This window comes from Hypanus sabinus, chromosome 4, assembly GCF_030144855.1.
Source record: "Hypanus sabinus isolate sHypSab1 chromosome 4, sHypSab1.hap1, whole genome shotgun sequence".
Lineage (NCBI taxonomy): Eukaryota > Metazoa > Chordata > Chondrichthyes > Myliobatiformes > Dasyatidae > Hypanus > Hypanus sabinus.
Genome location: NC_082709.1, coordinates 45321271 through 45342067, shown reverse-complemented (window position 1 = coordinate 45342067; position 20797 = coordinate 45321271). Strand labels below are relative to the sequence as shown.

Below are 20797 nucleotides of genomic sequence, written 5' to 3'. Positions count from 1 at the left end.
AAATAGCTCCATGTGCTACTCTCTGTTACAGCATTTGCCCATACTGAATTGTGAGCACTACACCTTGATAATGCAGTGTTCACTAGTCGTTAAAAAGCACACAGGAATCTGAACTAAAACTGATAGAGGTGAGGGGAGGGTGGAGCAAATCTTTTGGCCTTTTTTTTTCAGAGCGATTTAAATCCAGAAGGAAAGAGGCGCTAAAAACCTTCCATTTATGAAACGTGATTGATGATTACTACGGTGTGGCATAAGTTTTGGTAAGCCCAGTTTTCAGTCAGCTGAAGGAGTTGTGTCACCGGATGATGAAATAAAAGCTGAGAGGCAGTTGTGATACCTCAGTCATAATCAGAGTTGAGTCCTATCAAGGGAGTTAAAAAATGGATAAACTCTGCCACATCCTCAGGACATCACAAAGGTAAAAATAAAAGATGTCATAGTTTATTTATTTGAAGATACAGTGTGGAGTATTTCCTTTCAGCCCATTGAGCCACACTGTCCTGACAACCTGAACCTAGTCATGGACCAATTTACAATGACCAATTAACCTACCTGATACGTCTTTAAAATGTGGGAGGAAACCAGAGCGTTTGGAGAAATCACATGCATTCCACAGGGAAGATGTACAAAAACTCCTTACAGAGGAAGCCAGGACCGAACTCTAAATTCCAATGCCCCAAACTGTAATAGCACCAAGTTGCCCTAACCACTACACTACTGTGGAACCTTCTCCCCACCTCTATCAGTTTTACTTAGGTTTCCTGCATGCTCTTTAAGGAAGTGGTCCCTGCATTGGTTTTCTTCGAACCAGTAGTATTGGTTTAAAGAAAAGCAGGTGCGTTACTTATCTCTAAATAAATATCTCTTCAGAATGTATTTGACGATTAGTGTCACATTACTTAATGTGAAAGCTTGTACACCACAATCCCATAATGCAACAGCTGGGCACTGAACTTCGAGATATCCTGAGGTTGTGAAAGCTAGTATAAAAATGCAAGTCCTTTAATTTCTGTCAAAGTACTTCAGGGCCACTTTTGAAGTGCAGTCTTTGTTGTGAGGTAAGGGGGCATGACAGCCAAATGTCTAAGAAAAGCCCCACAAGCACCAACAAGGTGATAACCAGATTTAAGTAAAATGTTTAAATCATATGTAACTTCCTTTGGTGCTGCTTGTGAGAAGATGACGGATTAGTCGTCTTATGAGGCCACAATATTTGACCATGTAACACTCAATGGACCAGATTTTGTTAGTGCAGAGATCTTGCAGCATGACTATGAGTTCATACGTGCATACCTTCACCCTCATGAATAGTTACTGCAGATATTTGCTCTTAATGGCTCTGTGAGGGCAAAAGAACATCTGGGATCTTGGCAAGTGATGAGAGAAATATGCTTTTTTATAAAAAAATAAGGGTGAAGTACTAAGAAAATAACTGATAGAATTGAAACAGAATTTCAATAAGATCAAGGAAATTCAATGTCATATTAATCATGTCAAATTAGGCATGAAAAGAGAAACTATGAGGTGAAGAAACTAGTTGAGAGAGAAGAGACTGAAAGGAAAAGTAACAAAAAAGCAAAATTTGATATTTCTGAAGCTATTTTTTAAACAATTTATAATTTGAAGGAATGAAACTGCACTGGCAAAAGTTCACATTCTGATGGAGAAATCGATCAGCAGTCATTAACAATTATATCAGTATTAAGAGTATCTACCCTGTACTATCAGTGAGCAATTCACAGGGTACCTCTTCCTCACCAAATTAATGATGGCCAACTTGTAGACAAAAAACCATATGCATCATTCAGAATATTTGTCAACAAAATCTGCACTGGTATGGTGATCTTTTGTCACATTACAGCTGTATGTATGTTGATATATCCCTTTAAGCACCTAGAGTGCACGGCATTGCTCAACCGATTGGAGGTTCAATTAGGCTAATCTGCAGGTTAGTAAGAGGTCAGAGTATTACTTTCTCTTCATGAATTATTTTCAAGCATATCCTGTGAGGTGCTATAGAAATGCAAATATCTACAAACACAGTTTATAGAAGCAATAGAAGTTTTCACTCTGGCTCCAAAATTCAGTTCCATTGTTGGGATTTCAGTAAAGATTTTCAGTACCATATGTTGCACTTATCATTACCAGGAATTAATTTCTTGGCAAAGCTTTTGCCTCTATTATTCAGTGGAAAATGACTGTCTCTCTTCCACTTGTTCAGACTTGCATTTTAAGGTTCACTGTAGAAATTTGCACAACAGTATGATATTTGAAGTGTGACCCAAACACTCAAATATTAAATAATCTCCCATGATGTCATGCAAATGTCTTTAGGCGAAGCAGGTTTAGAGGTTAGTGGATAATTAGATAAGTATTCCCATGGCAATGTTATTCAGTATGTTGTGCTCCTAATGGCATAAATGCCTCCAAACAAATGCATTATGGGAAATACTCATGTGAAGTTATCCCAATCGTGAGTGAGTTACATTGCAACAACTTTACATGAACAGCTTGTTTTCTCGATGTATGTTGCAGGAGGAATTTGGCAGGGGTGAAATGATGCACATAGTGACAATCAAAATATACATTACATAAATGTTTATCAAAATATGCCACTTTTTTCCATACATAATTTACTAAGAATAGAAGTGTACATTTTAAAGTTATTTAATTTCCACTGTAAGAATATTGAGTTTAGAAATTTTGCTTAAACCTATACAATATCATAAGGCCCAGAACTATATTCTGCTTCCCAAATTCAGATCTGTTGACCATTTTGGAAGTCAATTAGCATCAGCAATCATGGACAAATTTTTGCTCAGTTTTTATTTCAGGGTTCATTGCAAGATTTTAATCAACACAAATACATAGTATTGAGTTGTTTCATTGGTATAAATATTTAATCTTATTTTTTTTGAAACTCTGGCAATATTAAATCACTGGGCATAAACTATGCAATCCACTCATGTACAAAGAACCCATCTGTTTGAGAAATTCACTCTGGGAGGGTGGGGTACCTCAGTAGTAACCAATTATACAAAAGTTTCACGGGGAATGCACAATTGAGATTTCTTTTAAACAAACTTATTGATTAGTCCAATTTGGCTCATTTATGTAATAGGTCTCACAACACTTCTTGTATCTTCTTATTTCATATTTATTCTTCCTTGGTGATCTCCACATTGTAAACCAAGTTAATTTACCCTTCTCTGCTGTAGTCCACCTGTGGCTCTGCAAAGTGCATTGAACAGGGGATGCAAATTATTCTTTGGATGACCTATCATTTCCCACACAATGTAATTCTCTCGTCTCTTTAGAGTCTTTAAACTCTGTGAGTGTGGGGAATGTTGGCCATACCCGACTTTATGTTAATATAGGCTGCTTTTCTATTAGATGTTTCAATAGGTTTCAACAGGTACATTTAATGTCAGAGAAACATACATATACAGAATACGTCCTGAAATTCTTTTTCTTCGAAAACATCCACGAAAACAGAGGAGTGCCCCAAAGAATGAATGACAGTTAAATGATAGAACCCCAAAGCCCCCTCTCATGCACAAGCAACAACCCCCCCATCAGCAAAAAGCATTGGCACCCTCCACCGAACACGCAAGCGTGCAGCAAAGCATCAATAAAGACAGACTTGCAGTGCCCCAAAGACTACTCGTTCACCCAGTAATTTGACATACCATAGGCTCTCGCTGTCTCCCTTATAAGGGAAAAAGAGTTGTCCCCATTTCAGAGCGAGGAAAATGATTGCACTGTGAATTTCCTGTAGTGATAATTGTGGCTGTGATCATTAGCAAAGACAAGCATGATGCTTGATGTTATTGTGGCTGACAGAGGGTATTCCCTCTCCTGTACATTACCTGCACTTCCCTCTTTACAAAGAGATGTGATTTATACCATGCAGATGTTCAAAACCTTGACAAAGTAATATAATGTTATACTGAAAGTACATCAGATTTGCAGTTATAGGAGAGAAGTCTTCTTGCCTGCTCTTTAACATTACCATCAGGTTTTCAAAGCCCAAGTTGGATATCACCCCACCACTGTATCTTGATTCGCTGCCTCCTTCCGACTTGCAGATGGTTTGTACTGTCCACTGGAAATGATTGCATATTATAATAGAAATTCTTATCATGTGCAAGAAACATTATTTACGTTGGCAATCATTCCCACACTGGTATCACAATACCAATTCCTAAGCTATATGCAAAACAATAAATTATAACTAAAAAGGAAGATACATTGCCAGAAAAAAGGGGATACATTTTAAAAAAAGATTGAAGATATTGGGCAAATTATTTGAAAAATCTGAATGCTACTGAACATTTCACATCACGTTTAGGTAAACATCTTTCTATTACCCATTGCCTCTGTGGAACTGATATATCCACAACATTTCAATGTGTGGAAGACTAGACGGCGTTTCATGAGACAAAGGCATCTCTCCTTAGTTTGTTTCCAGTGCATAAGGCATTACATAGGAGGAATTTTTTCCCCATTAAGTAGGGAATTATACAAAATTACAGTGAATATTTGCAACCTGCTGAATTATCTTGCTATTTTTGAAATTTTTTTATTTCAGTCTTTTCATCTTAAACTGCAGTTTTTAATGCTACGTATTAGCATTTCAGAATTAACTCCATCTTTATCTTGGTAGTAATTGAGATGGATCTTTCACTTGGGGATATAAACATCATATGAATATTTTTTATCTTGATTTCCTAATTGAATTACAGAGATTGATTTTTTTGAAGTGGCAATATGTTTACAGCATCACTAATGTGATACTTTTCCTTACACGGTACACTCAAGGTGCATGTTTGGGAGAATTTTTTTGAATATGCAAGATTAAAATGTAGTTTGGTATTATGATCACGCCTGATGATAATTAAAAATTATTAAAATTTGTACCTGCATATTTGGAAAAGAACTGGCAAATTCCCACAAATAGAACAATAATATTATTATATTGTTATCATTCAAATTTGCTTTGTACGGTGTATGTTACATATAGTTTCCATGAAGGCACTTGTTTATCAAAAATATATTTTGTTCAAAAGGTATATAAGCAAATACAATTGTGATATGCCATTATCTACATTCATTGTACCAAGCAATTCAATACATTCCCTTGAAATGTGTCAAAGTCCCTAATATTTCATTGTTAAATATTGCCTCAGTGAAATGCTTGAGTGGTTGTTTCGCTATCCAGTGCTGAGCTGTGGTCCTTCCCCACAGAGTCTTTGCATTGCGTTCCTCAGCACGTACATCTGTACTGCAGAATGTGTCAGTCCACAGCATGTACTTGTGCACATCTCGTTGCACTGGAAAACCAACAAGTTTCAAGCAGTCCAAAGAGCAACTTTCACCAAGTTGGATATCTTCCGGAGTCAATCAACATTAGTTTGTCTAGTATGCTTCCCTGGGAATATCCAAACAGCACAAAATTTGGAATTATCTTAACCTATTAAATAAAAATACAACTTGCAATTTTTGTTGATTGCTTGTTTATTACTGTTACCATCATAAGGGTGATTACTTCCTGACAACAAGAGTCTTAGCCAACTCACTGCTTCTCTTTCTCTCTGCTAACTAACATTCTCTAATACCTGGTCTGACAGTTAGGACAAAGCTTTAATTGTACAACAGGGTTGATTACTAGCTCTGAAATCCCAGTTATTACTATTATATGAATTAACTTCATGAAATCCAAGAGCATAACTGAAGTCTAAGCTTGAAGTCAACATCCTTCCCTCTGCAGATTCACATTATCATCACCCTCAATTCCTACAGGGCAAATGCTGGCAGTGAGCCATAAAATCATGACAACTAAAGCCCCAGCAAGACCACTTGATCCTGCACACTCAAAATGGACCTCATCCCACTTCCCAGCTCTTGGTCTTTACTCCTAATCTTGCCAAATTTAACAGAGGTGTTACTGAAACTAATCAAGATTTAAGGTTGTTTAATATCATTTTCAGTACGCAAATGTAAACGAGAATTAAATAATTGTTACTCCAGATCCAATGCAGCACGAAAAAGCCCACAATAAGTATAAATACATACTAAAAAAATATAGCTTATAGACATAGATGGATTGTAGGCACAGGATTGTCTGTACATAAGGTGACGGACAAAAAATGATAAAGTAGTTGTGTTTGGGGGTGTGGAGGGGTGGGTTCGTGAGTGCAAGTGTTGATCAGCCTCACTGCTTGGGGAAAGTAACTGTTTTTGAGTCTGGTGGTCCAGGCATATATGCTGCGTATTGATGGGAGTGGGGCAAACAGTCCATGGTGGAGCAGGGTGGGTGGGATCCTTCATGATACTCTGGCCTTTTCCTGGCACCTTTCTGAATATATGCCCTTGATGGCGGATAAGCTGGTGCTGGGGATGCGTCGAGCACTTTTGACTACCAGCTGTAGAGTCTTCCAGTCCACCGCAGTGTAGCTTCCGCGCCGAGCCGTGACGCAGCCTGACAGGATGCTTTCAACTGTACATCTGTAGAATGAAGTGAGTATAGACATACATAATCCAGCTCTCTTCAACCTACTTAGAAAGTCGAGGCATTGATTAGCTTTCCTGATTGTGTATAATGTGTTCGGGGACAATGAAAGGTTGTGCGTGATGTGCATGCTCAGGAATTTGAAACTGCTCAATTTCCACTGCTGTGCCGTTGACGTAAAGAGCGATGAGAGTTCTCCTGAAGTCTGTAACCATCTCTTTTGTTGAGTTGCCATTGCAGAAGAGGTATTTGCCTGGCACCAGGTTTCGAGCTCTTCCACCTCCTCTCTGTAGGCCGTCTCATCGTTGTGGGTGATGAGTCCCATCACTGTCAAGTCATTGCCGAACTTGTCAATGTGATTTCTCGGATGCTTGGCTGTGCATCAACACAGATTTTCATCAGAAAAACTGTCATAAAGGTTTATCAGTTGGAAATAGAGGGAATAAATTTGCGCTGTTTGTTATACATTTATGAGTTAGGCTCCAATTTCACAGAATTCTATCAGAAGGATTTGTAAATTCTGTTCTCTGGTGTCAGCAAGCTGTGCCTCTGTATCTCATCTGTAATGACATGTATGGTTCTTCTGTTACTATTCAACTGTCTTTTAGTATTTTCAATTCCCCAACACCCCCAACCACTGTCTTCTCCTGTAATTGTTTGGGCATGATTTCATAGATCTCACAGGCCCTCTGCATCTCCCTGAGTATCACGGGATAGTGAACTGAGCAGATTTAACAATGAGCGGCTGGAGGAACTCAGTTGGCCAGGGAAATGGACAGTCGATGCTTTTGGTCGAGACCCTTCATGTGGATGAAGGGTATACATGACCTCAACCTCACCTCTCAGCCTCCTTTGCCTAAGGAAAACGACCTACAGCTTAACCAGCCTCTCCTCATACCGTAACTTAAGCCATCCAGTCCTGGTAACAGCCTTGTGAATCCTTTTTATACCCTTTTCAGCATAATGACATTCTTCCTGTAATGTGGTCTCTCCAACAATTTGTACAGTTGCAGTATGACATCCCAACTCCTGTTCTCAATGCCATGACTGATGAAGCTAAACACTTCACTGCCTTGTCCCTCTGTCTCACCACTTTCAGGGAACTATGTACTTAAATCCCTATGCCTCTCTGTAGCTGGGGAGCTAACAGCAGAGAAACAAATCAGAAGCCTTACATAGGAAGTTGCTCATTAAAGGCCACTGGCCTGAAACGTTAATTCTGTTTCTGTTGGTGTGTTCTTTATTTCAGATGTGTGGCAACTGTTTTACTTTTCTTTTGTAGATTACAAAGGGACATAGATATATCATGTCAGTGAGAGGGTTTGTGGCAGATGGAATCCAATGTGGAAAAGAGTGAGATAATTGATATTGTTCACAAGAAAAAAATTCTTAATACCAAGAGATTAGACATTCTGGAGAGGACAAGAACCTGCCCTCATTATTCTTTTTTGCATCATTTATTTATTTTACCTCTTTGCATTGAACTGCTGCAGCAAATCGACGTAGAAAGTGATAGTAAACCTGATTCTGATTTGCCAGAGGCAGATGTAACCAGGCTAATGAGTTGTATATGGTTTATCTGAAAGGATGGAGTGGAAAAAATACTTCAGCTGAACAGTGGCTAAAGTACTGTGTTCTGACAGTCACAGGTAGATCCAGGGTCTCAGGATGGATGTATCAGTCACACAGGACAGATTCGCCTGAATACCACTAGAGCTAAAGGAGATACATATTGACGGCAGGTGCTATAAAATTGTTTTGCAATTCCTTAATTACAGTAGCTTCATGAATAATTCGATCGGTTCTACTTAAAATCAAATAAAGGTCCAATAGATAGATTTTCCCCTCGTACGGAATACATGACAAGTTGTCACAAATCTTAAGATTAGAGCGAGACCATTAAAGATTAACATAAAGTCACAGGATTTTGGAAAAATTGAACCTTTATCCCCTTAGAGTGGTGAATTGGAATTCCCAGCTCCAAAAGAGTGAAAATAATTCTGAATTAGAGTCATTTTAATGGACTTGACCTCATTTCAGCCATGATGTATCAAACTGCAGGAGTCGTAAGGAATGAATGGCCTGCTCTTCCCCCCCCCCCCAAGAAATCTGTGTAGTATACATACAATATATTGTAAATTTTTTGTGGTGATGATGATGTGTGGTATACATACAATGTATTGTAAAATTTTGGGGTGATGATTATGTATTTGCAACATGCATTTTGTGGAGTTTGAAAATCAGACCCCAAGTACAGGAGAGTTCTCCTCATACTGGATAGGACCATTGCAAATATTATTAAGACTCTGTGCAGTATATTTAACATAATTGGGGGGTTTCTAAGTAAAATGGTATCATTAGTTGCCAGTGAGTAAGCAAATATTTTTTAAAGTCACTTTATCATAACCACAGTTAAAAATAGACATATAAAGTAGGGAGGAGATTTCTCATAAGGCAAATATCACATTAAAATCAAAGGTTAATCTTTATAAGCCTGAGTACTTGCTGGGAAAGATTAGACATCCAGTGCTTAGATAGCCACCAATCTAGGCTCTCCCAGATTAAGAATGCCCAACAGATGGATATCTTGTACATTTGAATGATCATTTTGAAGACCTGTGGGATGGACGGGGTTGGATTTGATGGCTGTTTCTTCGGCCGAGTTTCTTCCTCACTCCAGCCCGCAAACTGTCGTGGGCTAGGTTGAGCTGAGCTGAGATAGGAGAGCTGAGGAGACTCACTTGCTCAGCCAAGGAGTCGCTGAGATTAACTGGTGGCCACTCTCCCGCCACAGCTGTCTCTGGGATCCTCTCGCATGCACGGTTTTGTTCATTTCTGACTTACAAAGGGTTTGGGTTACACACAGTTCCAAGGAACGGGATCCAGTCGTAAACAGGGAACTGCTTGTATTTCATATCGCTGTTCCTGTGGAGGAGAAATGTGTGCATAATATATGTCTGACCATACAAGTCAATGCAAGACTGCATGGAACAGAGTTACTAAAGCAATGGTATGAAGAAGTGCAAAGTTGTAAATAAAGAACATGTAAAGGTATAACAGCCTTTGATGTTTTGGATTAATAATAGTTTTGATTTGGGGTGCGTGGTTAAACTATATGATGCAATAATTGATGAAGCAAACCGAAACTGTGAGCCAGAAATGACTTGTGCCCAACTCTTGGGGCGGGGAGATAATTGCATCTTTTTGAAACAGCCCATAAAATATTGTTATTATGTAGTCTCTGTGGCTACCTCCATGTTGGACTCCCTCCAAAAGGCCATCTTCACTTTGTGTTCAATTAAAGTCACATTGTAAGATGAGGCGGCTTGATGAAAAACACACTTCTCTTTCACCTTGCTAAATTGTAATTGCATCAAATTGTCAAAAAGAAATCATCATTGAAAATTCATTTGGGAGTGTAGTCAATCTGTGTTAAAATATTGATAAACCAAGCATTATTTGCACGGCAAACAAAATTAACTGATTTATTGATTTAGTTTCATTGTGACCTGCAATTTCTCAAGTTGACTGCCTGTAGACTCTGAAGCAATTTCTACCCAGAACACTGTTTCTTTAGTACTTATATCTATCTTGAACAGCTGTCCAGAGTTTGTGATGTGCAGAGCAATTTTTTAACTCATAGGCTTGACAGATTGAAATAGATTACTACTTTTGGTGTAAGCGTGGAACATTACAATTTTCCCCTCAAAGGCTTCATCTCATACCTCCATCTTTCTGCCTCAGGGCTGGTTGTGTGAGCTGCTCCGCTGGAAAGAAAACCCGACTCCAGAGAACAGAACCTTGTGGGAGAACCTGTGCACTATCCTACGCTTCCTGAGTCTTCCTCAAGCTGAGAGGGATATTGTCTATGAGGAGGAATCACGGCATCATCACAATGAACGTTTGCAGCACGTTGTCCAGCTGTCCCCAGAGCCTATCCAGGTGGGATAACCCTTTGTGCTGATTTAGCTCTTAAGGTAATTCTCTGTGTGAGACGTCAGGTCTAAGGCTGAACATGACTGGAAAATCTTGCTATTGTGACCCTTAATGCATGGACGCTTCACTTTACTGGTGATGTGTCTGATGGGTTATGTACTATGTTGACAATAAGGAAGGCAATAGATAAGGAAAATACTGGAAATACTCAATAAATCAGGCAGTATATGTTAAGCAGGAAACTGAAATGACATTTCAAATCAATGATCTTTCAGCAAATCTTGAAAAAAATGTGAGTCAAAATGTGCGAAGTTTGCAGATGCAAGGGAGTAAGGCAGGTGAACAGCTGGAAAGGCTGGTCCCCAGGGAGAAGAGATTAAATGAAAAATGGAACTTGGTAAACCGTCAAAAGAATAAAGGCAGGAGATTTTACAGGTGCTGGGTATCCAGAGCAATACACATAAGATGCTGGAGGAACTCAGCAGGTCAGGTGGCATCTATGGAGGAGAATAAGCAGTTGACATTTCAGGATGAGACCCTTCATCAAGACTGTCAGAGGTTGGCTCTGGAGGATCATTAACCAGAAATCATTGCGCATTCAGAAGGTGGAGAGTGGATTCAGAATGTGCTGGGAATTAAAGTGACAGATGACTAGAAACATAAAGGTCATGGTTACAACACAATAGCATTGTCACTGAACTAGCTCCCTCAGTCCAGTAGCCAACAACACTGCACATTACCAGGGGGATATGTTGGCAAAGAAAATCGTAAGGTATAACTCAGAAACCTATGACAGGATGTGGATTGTCCTCCTTCACCTGGGGCTTAAATACGAACTTTTGCCCGCTGGTGGTTTGGGCAGACTCAGTCCTGGACCTGCTGGAGAAAGGATGAAAATAATTGTGGCAAATCTGATGTCAGTTCTGGCTAACTGAAATGGAAAGGATTTCATTCAGCAGTAGGACTATTTAGGTTGATAACTAAACAAGGATAACCTGCCGTGATTACACTGGAGAGAACGCAGGGCAGAATCACCAGGATGTTGTCTGGATTGGAAGACTAGTTATGAGGAGAGATTGGAGAGGCTAGCCTTCTTTTCCTTGGAGCTAAGGAGATTGAGGGGTGACCAGATGAGCATTTATAAAATTTAGATGGGTTACGTAGGGGAGATAGGCAGAATCTTTTTTTCCCCATGGTGGAGTTATTGAAAACAAAGTGGTTTAAGTTTAAGGTGAAAAGGAGCAGTTTTGAAAAGGTTTGGAGAGGAACATAGAACATTTGGCCCACATTTGGCCAAACATTTGGCTGTTTGGCCCACAATATTGTGCTGATATTTTAACTTTCTCCAAGATCATTCTAACACTCCCTTCCACATAGCTTTCCATTCTTCTTCTATCCATGTGCATTTCTAAGGTTCTCTTAAATGCTCCCAATGTACAGTATCTCTCTCTACCACCATCTCTGGTAGTGCATTCCATGCAGTAACTTGCTCAACCTTTTCTCATAAAACATGTTCTCTAATCCAGGCAACATCCTGGTAAATCTCCTCTGTACCCTCTCCAAAGCTTCTAAATCCTCCCAATAATGAGATGAGCAGAACTGTGGTCTAATCGGAGATTTATCAAGCTGCAACTTTCCACATAGCTTTTGGACTATCCCGGACTAATGAAGGCTGACACACCATATGTCTTCTTAACCATCCTATCAGCTTGTGTGGCAACTTTGAGGGATCTATGGACTTGGACCAGAAGACCCTCTGTTCCTTACACATTGTTAAGAATCCTGTCATTAACCTTACACAGTACTTTGCCTTCAAGTTCAACCTTTCAAAATATACTGCATTACCATTTTCCAGGTTGAACTCCATTTACCACCTCTTAGCCCAACCCTGCATCCTGTAACCCACGACAACCCTCAACACTATACACAACACCACCAATCTTTGTGTCTTCTACAAATTTACTAATCTACCCTCTACTTCATTATCCAAGTCATTTATAAACATCACAAAGAGCAGGAGTTCCAGAACTGATATCTGCAGAACACCACTGGTCACTAATTTCCAGGTAGAATACACTCCTTTTATTACTATCCTCTGCCTTCTGTGGGAAAGCCAGTTTTGAATCTACATGCTTCGTGACTGTCTGAATGGGCCTACCATGGCGAACCTTGTCAAACACCTTCCTAAAATCCATACAAACCACATCCACCACCACACCTTCTTTATTTTGTTTTGTCACTTCTTCAAAGAAGTCAATCACACTTGTGTGGCATAATCTGCCCCTCACAAAGCCATGCTGACTATTGCTAATCAGACTATGCTTCTCCAAATGTTCATATGTCTTGTCTCTAAGAGTCCTCTCCATTAGTTTGTCCACCACTGATGTAAGGCTCTACAAATCTTGAACAAAGGAATAACATTTGTTACTCTCCAATCATCTGTACAACTCCTGTGGGCAGTGAGGCTGCAGAGATCATCAGCACCAGTGCAGCAATCTCTTCCCATATCAACCTGGGATATATCCCATTTGGTCTGAAGGCTCATCTGTCCTAATGTTTTTCAGAAAAAAATCCACACTCTTAACCTCAGCAAATAAGCCTATTCTATGCTGACCTCATGTTCCTTAAGGTTCTTCTCACTGGTGAGTACTGACGCAAAGTATTCATTAAGAACCTCCCCTACCTCCTTCGACTTCATGTGCATTTTCTTTTCTATCCAAGATTGCTTCCACCTGCACTCTAGTCATCCTCCTGTTCTTCACATATGTGTAGAATGTCTTGGCGTCTTCCTTTATCCTATTTGCAAAGGCTTTCTCATGCTTCCTTCTAGCTTTCCTAAGTCCCTTCTTAAGCTCCTTTCCTGACTAACTTATAACTTTTAAAAACTCAGTCTGATCCTTGTTTCCTAAACCTTAAGTATGCTTCCTTTTTCCTCTCGTTCCACCTTTCATTTCATCCTACCATCCTTTCCCTCCTCAATGGGATGAACTTACTCAAAAACCCACTCAAGTGCTACTGAAACAACCTTCACATTACCATTGTACATTTCCCAGAGAAAATCTGTTCCCAAAATACTCTCCCAAGTTCTTATTTTACATGTTTTACACAGAGACTGGTTGAAGTCTGGAACTTGTCAAGAGGAGGTAATGGATTTAAATATAACCGCTACATTAAAAGACATTTAGACGGACACCTAACTAGGAAGCTCAGAATGATACAGACTTAATGTGAGCGATTTGGATTGGTGTAGGTGGGTAGAGAAGTCTGCATGAACATGGGTGGAAGGGCCTATTTCTGTGGAATGACTCTACTTCATAAAATATTGAATAGAAATATACCTTGGTTGGTGTTCTAAATGGGCATTACTGCATCAGCTGGGAGTTACATGGTCTGCCTGGTGTTGCAAGGTAATTGAGTTAAAGAATGGGCAGGATATTGATTGAAACAAGATCACCCATTTTACATTACCGATAATTTTCTCACTGCCCTTACTTGTCGAAACTGTTTCATTTCCACAGTGGAATCAGCAAACTCATTCACCAACCCCATTAAATGATAAAGAAGCCAAATTCACCAACTCTGCGCGTCACCACCATTCATCGAGAAATGCACAAAAGTTCACTATTGAGAAATAAAACCACAAGTAGGTGGTTTTTTTTGTGGTGCTCCTTAGAAAGCTGAGTCAGAGGCTGAAGGAACATTGTGGTAGCTTTTTAAAGGTTGTGCTCCATCTCCACCCAAAGTAACCAAGTGCCATCTTCTAAGTTGTTATAGATTTTGCATCAGGCAAGATTTCCTGATTGAGAACCAGAAAATAGGGATAATAGAAGTGGTGAACCAGAAACAAAGCTCATTAAATGCAATTTCATTATTTTCCTATTAATACCTAACAGGATCTGCACTTCTGTAATGAGATTACTTAAGCAATAATAAGAGGTCGCAGCTGCAACCCTGAAATAACAAGCTGATGGGCAAGGGGAATGTGGCATAAAGTCAAATATTGATGCAGTAATGTGCATTCTGGAGAACTGTCCAGTGGAAGACTGGATCATTTATAGGAGCACAGCTCAGGTAAAGCCCTGCATTAAATAAATAAAACAATTCTGATGCAAATGTGGGAGGCTTAAGCCTTTTGCTCGATGAAGGTTAGAGCACTGAATGTGAATTTGCCAGAGTAAACTAGTTGCATGAAGACAGGCCGTGGGTCAGAAGTTTGGACAGAATGTACAATAAACAGTATGAATGACTAATTGATTAATAAGAACTGAGGAATTAGAGTATAGGCTAAAGTTAACCAAAAATATAAGAACAGTCAGTCAGAGTTTCTACAAATATAAAGAAAATACTAGGTGTTTGTTGCCCTGATAGAAAGTGAGTCAGTGGAGTTAATAATGAGAAACAAAGATGATGCATAAAGCAAACAGCTATTTTGCATCAACCTTCAATATACAAGTAACATCTCAAAAGCAGCTCCAAACCTGGAGATGGAAGGAAAGATGTAATCAGAAGGCTCTGATTATTAGGGTAGTGATATTGAGCAATTTGTTGGAGTAGTGGGCTGACAAGAAGGACCTCAGGCCAAGGTCTTAAAAGAAGTGGTTAGTAAGATAGTTGATGCATTAGTTTAAATTTTCAGAAGTTCCCTCATTTCCATCAGGTTCTATTAGAATGGAGAATAGCAAATATCATTCCTTTGTTCAGGAAACTACAGATGAGTTAGCTTAAAATTTGCTGTTGGTAAAAAATCAGAAGCCATTAGGTACTCAGGCAAAGTCAACATGGTTTTGTGAAAGGGGATTTATGCTTGACAATTTTATTGGAGTTGCTTGAAGAAGTAATTTGTGCTGTGGATAAAGGGGAACAGAGTCCTGATGCAGGGTTTTGACCTGAGATGTCAACAATTCCATTCCTCACACAAATCCTGCTTGACCCATCGAGTTCCTCCAGCAGACTCTTCATTGGGCCGGGTGGATGCACTACACATAGACCTCCAGATGGCATTTCATAAGGTGCAGCATCATAGATTATTACAGAAAATAAAACCTCATGGTGTATGTAATGACATATCGGTGTGAACAGAAGTTTGGTTTTGTTATAGGAAACAACAAATGTAAATAGACCCTTCTCTGGTTGGCACAATATAATGAGCGGTGTGCTATGAAGATCAGTTCTGGGGCCTCAGTGCTTTTCCATTTAAATAGATTACTTTGATGAAAGCACTGAATGTACAGAGGCTAAATTTTCAAAGAGAGGTAGGAAATTAAGTTTTGATGAAAACATAAGTTTAAGAAGAAAAAATGAAGTATTTAATTTGGGTAGAAGTAAGCTATCTCCAAGGTGAGAGACTGTAAAGCTCAGAGATCCTTAGGGATTTGTGCACCTAGTGTACGGTGAGTTAGCAGGTACTGCAGGTAAGGAAGGAAGTTATCAGAATGCAATTGTTTATTACTGAAGAACTGAATAAAGAAAGGAAGATTAAGCTTCTGTTCTTGAGGCCATATCTGGATACTGGATATAGCATTTGTCTCCTTACCGTGGGAAGGATGGTAATACATTGGAAGCAGTTGAAATCTCTCGACTGATACTCAAATCAGATGGGCTGTCTTATGAGGAACAGTTAGACAGGCTAATCTTGTACCTGCTGAAACTTAGAAGAGTGAGAAGGGATTTGATTGAAATGTATGAGATCCTGAATGGTCTTGACAAGGGGGATGTGGTGATGTTTCCTCTTAAGGGAGAATTTAGTGACTATTTAAAAGTAGTTCGTCACCCATTTGAGACATTGATGAGGTGAAACTTTTTTCTCTCAGATAGCTATGAGTGTTTGCAATTCAAGCACCAACCATCAATCCCCTTCTTACCAACCCGGTCTTCTTATATCAACAACCCTTAACCTCCCCTTCCAACCTGAGCACTAACCATCACCATCCCCACCAGTCAAGTATAAACAATCATTTTCTTGACCCAACCAAATAGCAGCATCATTCAAGCACCAGCAACAAATGACCCAGCCTGTCTGAGCACAATAACCATCTCATTCTACTAAAACAACATTTATAGTCTCATTACAATATACAACTTCATGAGCACCAGTGTCACATCCCAATGAAGCACCAACTATCAATGTCCTAACCCACACATGCAGCGCCCATCAATGTCCCATTGCACGCAAGAAATGCCACCACACCGTGCACCCGACCCCTTCCCAATTGAGTACCAGCCTTTGTGGTACCCTGTAATTCAGGCACCCATTCTCACTGACCTGACACATTCATGCAAGTAATCTTATCCTGTCTCACATGAGCACCAGTTGTCATCCTTCCTGGTTGTCTACACCTGGGCCAAATCTCTGAACACCAACGATCAATCCCTTTCTTATATGAGCACCAATCATCACCATGCCGATTGAACTATCTACCAGCCATCACCCTGCTGATCACCCATACCAATAATCACCATTCCAACTATTAGAGCCCCTTCTCATCCATGAGGCCGCTGATATGTCCTGCAACATTGCATGGATTCTGTAGATTAGGAGGAAACACGAAACAACTATGACATTGGCAATTTATCATTGTCACATAACCTTGCAGAGATATCTTTTAAACTGTGACGCCTTAGTAACTCCAGCAAGAGTCCATCTTCAAACAACACCCAATCAAGCTTCTCCCCATTCCAACCTGTCTGCACTCTTTTTAAATCATTTTAAACCAGGCTGTCAACTTGTATGCATTTGTATTCTTTTGCACAGTGGTAGAATTCCCCTCATGATGCCTTTGTCCTCTGATTAATTTTATGCAGTAAATCTGAACGTTCCCAGAATGCATTCCAGATGAGTTGCTGTTGATCAGTATGTATGGGTTGGCATTCAGTGGTTCAGCTCTCCTTTAGGCTCTGAGTTCTTCCCTGGAGTGGAATAGCATTTCCTGCTAGTTATGTGCTCCTTACTGCCTGTAGCAGAATATTGCGTAGGCCAAGTCATTGAGTGTATTTAAAGGTTCTTGGTTAGGGCATCAAAGATAATGTGGAGAAGGCAGGAGAGGCATTGACTGGAATAACAAAACAGACCTGATGGAATGGCTGAGCAGACTTGATGGGCTGAGTGGCCTAATTCTGCTCCTAGGTCTTCAGGTCTAACATTCACAAATGGCAAGTGCATCACAGCTCTTGTTTCCAAACTGCTTTGAACCTCAATCTCGACACTGTGGTGTCTCAGATGTAGAAATGAGTAAGTAAGCAACAAATTCGACTAACCTTTTCTTCAACCTATTGGAAGGCCAGTCATACTCCATGCGATGCTGGGCACCGACAAATAGTCCTTCACATCTTCAAGTTTTTACTCATTTCTTTCTATTGGTTCAATGGCAAGATAGCAAGCAATGTGTGCAGGGTGTGGGATATGGCCATGAGGCTGCAGCAGTGCTCAGTGTATAAGGGTACAATAGAGCATACAGAATGAGTCTTTCATTGAATAGATGAAAATAAATTAACTAATTGGAGTCCAGATTGTTGGCAGGTAGTCAGAAAATGACAAACTGTACAATGTTTCTGATATGTGGCCTTTTTGTGATGCATTCACTGACCTTGATCTTGTGTGTCAAGTTATTGAGTCACTTGGAGCACTCTGGTACCCATCCACATGTATTGGGGCTTGACTTCTGGCACCAGCCACCCATCTCTCCTCCCACAACCTTTTGATTGTGTGCCGTGATGAGGTTGCAGATGGTGGGGGGTGCTGGACCCCCTTTAGAAATAGGGAATCTCTCCTCCTCTTGCCTAAAGAGCCAGGGATGACAGTACAGCCTCAAAAACTGTTAACACTCTGTCCCTTGCTTTTTCCATTTCTGGACAGATCTGTCCTGTATCATTGCTACCAGATCCCAGTGCATGCCACATCCTCCCCTCCACTCTGCTTTCCACTTTCTTGACTCCCTGGTCCGTTTTTCCCTCTCTACACACACTTGCCCCAGAGAGTGTAGGAAGTACAACACTTGCACTTGCATCTCCCCCTCCTCATCACCATCATGGGATCTTCCAGCTCAGGCAGCTCCTCCAACCTTATCTACTGTGCTCAGTGATCCTGATGACCTTTTCCTACATTGATGAGACTGAGTACAGACTCTGCAACCAGTTTGGAGAACACCTATGCTCAGTCTGCAATAGCCGGCCCTGTCTCCTGGTTGTAGATCACTTCCAAGCCCCTTCATATTCCTACACTACCCTGTCCATCCTCCACTTTCTCCACTGCCAATGTGAGGCCCAAATGCTTGCTAAAAGAATAGCCTCTTCTATTCTGACTACATAGTGTACAACCTAGTGGTATGAACACCAAGTTTTCCAGTTTCAGGGAACCCTTACATCCTGTGTCCAACAGCATTCTTTATTCTTTCCTTCTTTCTTTCTCCTTCTCCCCCCCCAAAAAAAAAATCCCATCCATCAAACATCCTCTCAATTTGTTCCCTTTGTAATAATCCTCTGCCTTCTGGGTTATCCACCTCCCACCTACATATTTTACTCATCTAATCCCCTCCCTCATCTGGGTACATCTGCCCTTCAATCTCTCGCTTAATGGTTTCAATTATCACATTCCTTACTCATCAGATTCCAGCACTGGTCACCTGTATGTCCCTGCTTAACTTCCTCCAGCAGCTGTCTCTATCTTTACTCACATTTTCCCCACCCTGACACCATTTGCCTTTGTTTCTCCTTGTTTGCCTCCACTTTTCTTCCACCTCCCAAGTTGTTTCCCAACTCCACCCCTCCCCTTCCCACACTTGCTCCATCTTCCCATCATCCTTCACCAGCCACCACAACCCTTCTCCCCAATGTCCAACAATGACTTAACCCTCTCCTCTTGACACTGGCTATCTACTCTTTCCTCTCTCAGTCCTGATGCAGCGTCTTGACTCAGAAAGTTGACAATTCCTTTCCCCTCCATGGTTGCTGTTTGATCTGCTGACTTCCTCCAAGATTTTGCTTTTAACTTCACCCACGGCTCACCTCCCCTTTAAGAGGAGTTGGCTGTCTTTAAATTATGCAATTAACTTCAACTAGTGCCAGCCACTCCCAGTATTAGCTTTTATTGTGGTGATAATGCAGTGAACAATGTGGTTTGGGTAGGCTGTCTGCAGAAATCTGGCTTCAGCTGCAATAGGCCAAGTAGACATGGGTTCACCATCCATCGTTATTGCCTTGCCAGTTCTTGGGAACTGTGATGTTTTGAGGGGTTCAGTATAGTTAGGATAGACTGTCAGAATCTTTTCCCCTGGGGTAGAAATATAAAGTACCAGACTATAAGCATTTATGGTAGGAAGGGTAAATGTTTAAAGCAGATGTGTGAGGCAAGATTTTAACAGCAAAAAATATGGTGGATGCCTGAAATGGGCTGCCAGGTGTAGTGGTGAAAGCAAAGACAATTAAATGTGACTATGTAAGGATATAGATCATGAACAGACAGAAGGCATTTAGGTTGACAAACTCAGTGCTGGAGAAAATAGGGCGGTCAGGCAACGTCTGTGGGAGGATTATGCAGTTGATGTTTTGGGCTGAGACTCTTCATGAGGACTGGAATGAAATGAGAGTAAGGGTGTGGGGGAGGGGAAGGATTGGCCCAATGACAGATGAAGCCAGGTAGGGTTAAAGAGGTTTTCTATGACAGGTGGAAGAGGTAATCATGTTTGGTAAAGTCTGAAGCATCTGTTGCTGTGCTGTGTACGAGCTGGTACTGCAGCAAAAAGCCTGTTGAGTGCTGTACATGTTACATGTTTTAAGAATACAGTGTAACGAACTGGACACTGAATTGAGGTTCTGCCATTTGGACCCAGGGAACTATTTACAAGTTGGTTCTTGGTGGAATTGTATTTCATGCAGTCAGAAACAAACCTGAAGAGGTTCACAAATCAGACTACAGAGGATATCAGTGAAATTCAAAAGGGGACAATTGAAGAAGAAAATCAGAACACGTGGAGCAGAAACTGTTGGTAAAGATTTAGAAGGTATTCAGACAAGCTCACACAAGTATATTGACCAGTACCATACAGCTCATTACTCATCCAAATGAAGCAGATTGCTAGTTCACTATCTAGTGCCCATGTTGAAGAAAAACTTAGCAACTTCCTCAGCTTCTGGGTAATGGATAGTGAGACTCGTAGGTTATCGGTGCTTTTGAGATGAATCTGTAGTATAGTTGCCTGTCAAGAGAGTGGGTACCCATTTCATGTTGGTTACTTCATTGCTCGTGTTGGAACTTGGCAAATGCCAGGTAGGGGTGTGCTTCCTATTGGATGTTGAATGAAGGCTGACACTGGGACACCACTGGCACTTTATCTTTGGAAATGATGTGGCACAAAA

The 20797-nt window shown here is 40.5% G+C and overlaps 1 protein-coding gene across 19 annotated transcripts in view; it reads left to right on the top strand.

Annotated features, from left to right (window-relative positions):
* The window catches only part of LOC132392708 (DNA-binding protein SATB2-like), a 229258-nt gene that overhangs the window by 153256 nt on the left and 55205 nt on the right, over positions 1 to 20797 (top strand). For all 19 annotated transcript variants that reach the window (XR_009511631.1, XM_059966975.1, XM_059966970.1 and 16 more), the window contains one exon: positions 10256 to 10453. Coding sequence is in view for 18 of the 19 variants with exons in the window: in XM_059966975.1 (XP_059822958.1) it covers positions 10256 to 10453 (198 nt within the window). In the remaining variant the exon portion in view is untranslated. The remainder of the gene's footprint in view (positions 1 to 10255; positions 10454 to 20797) is intronic.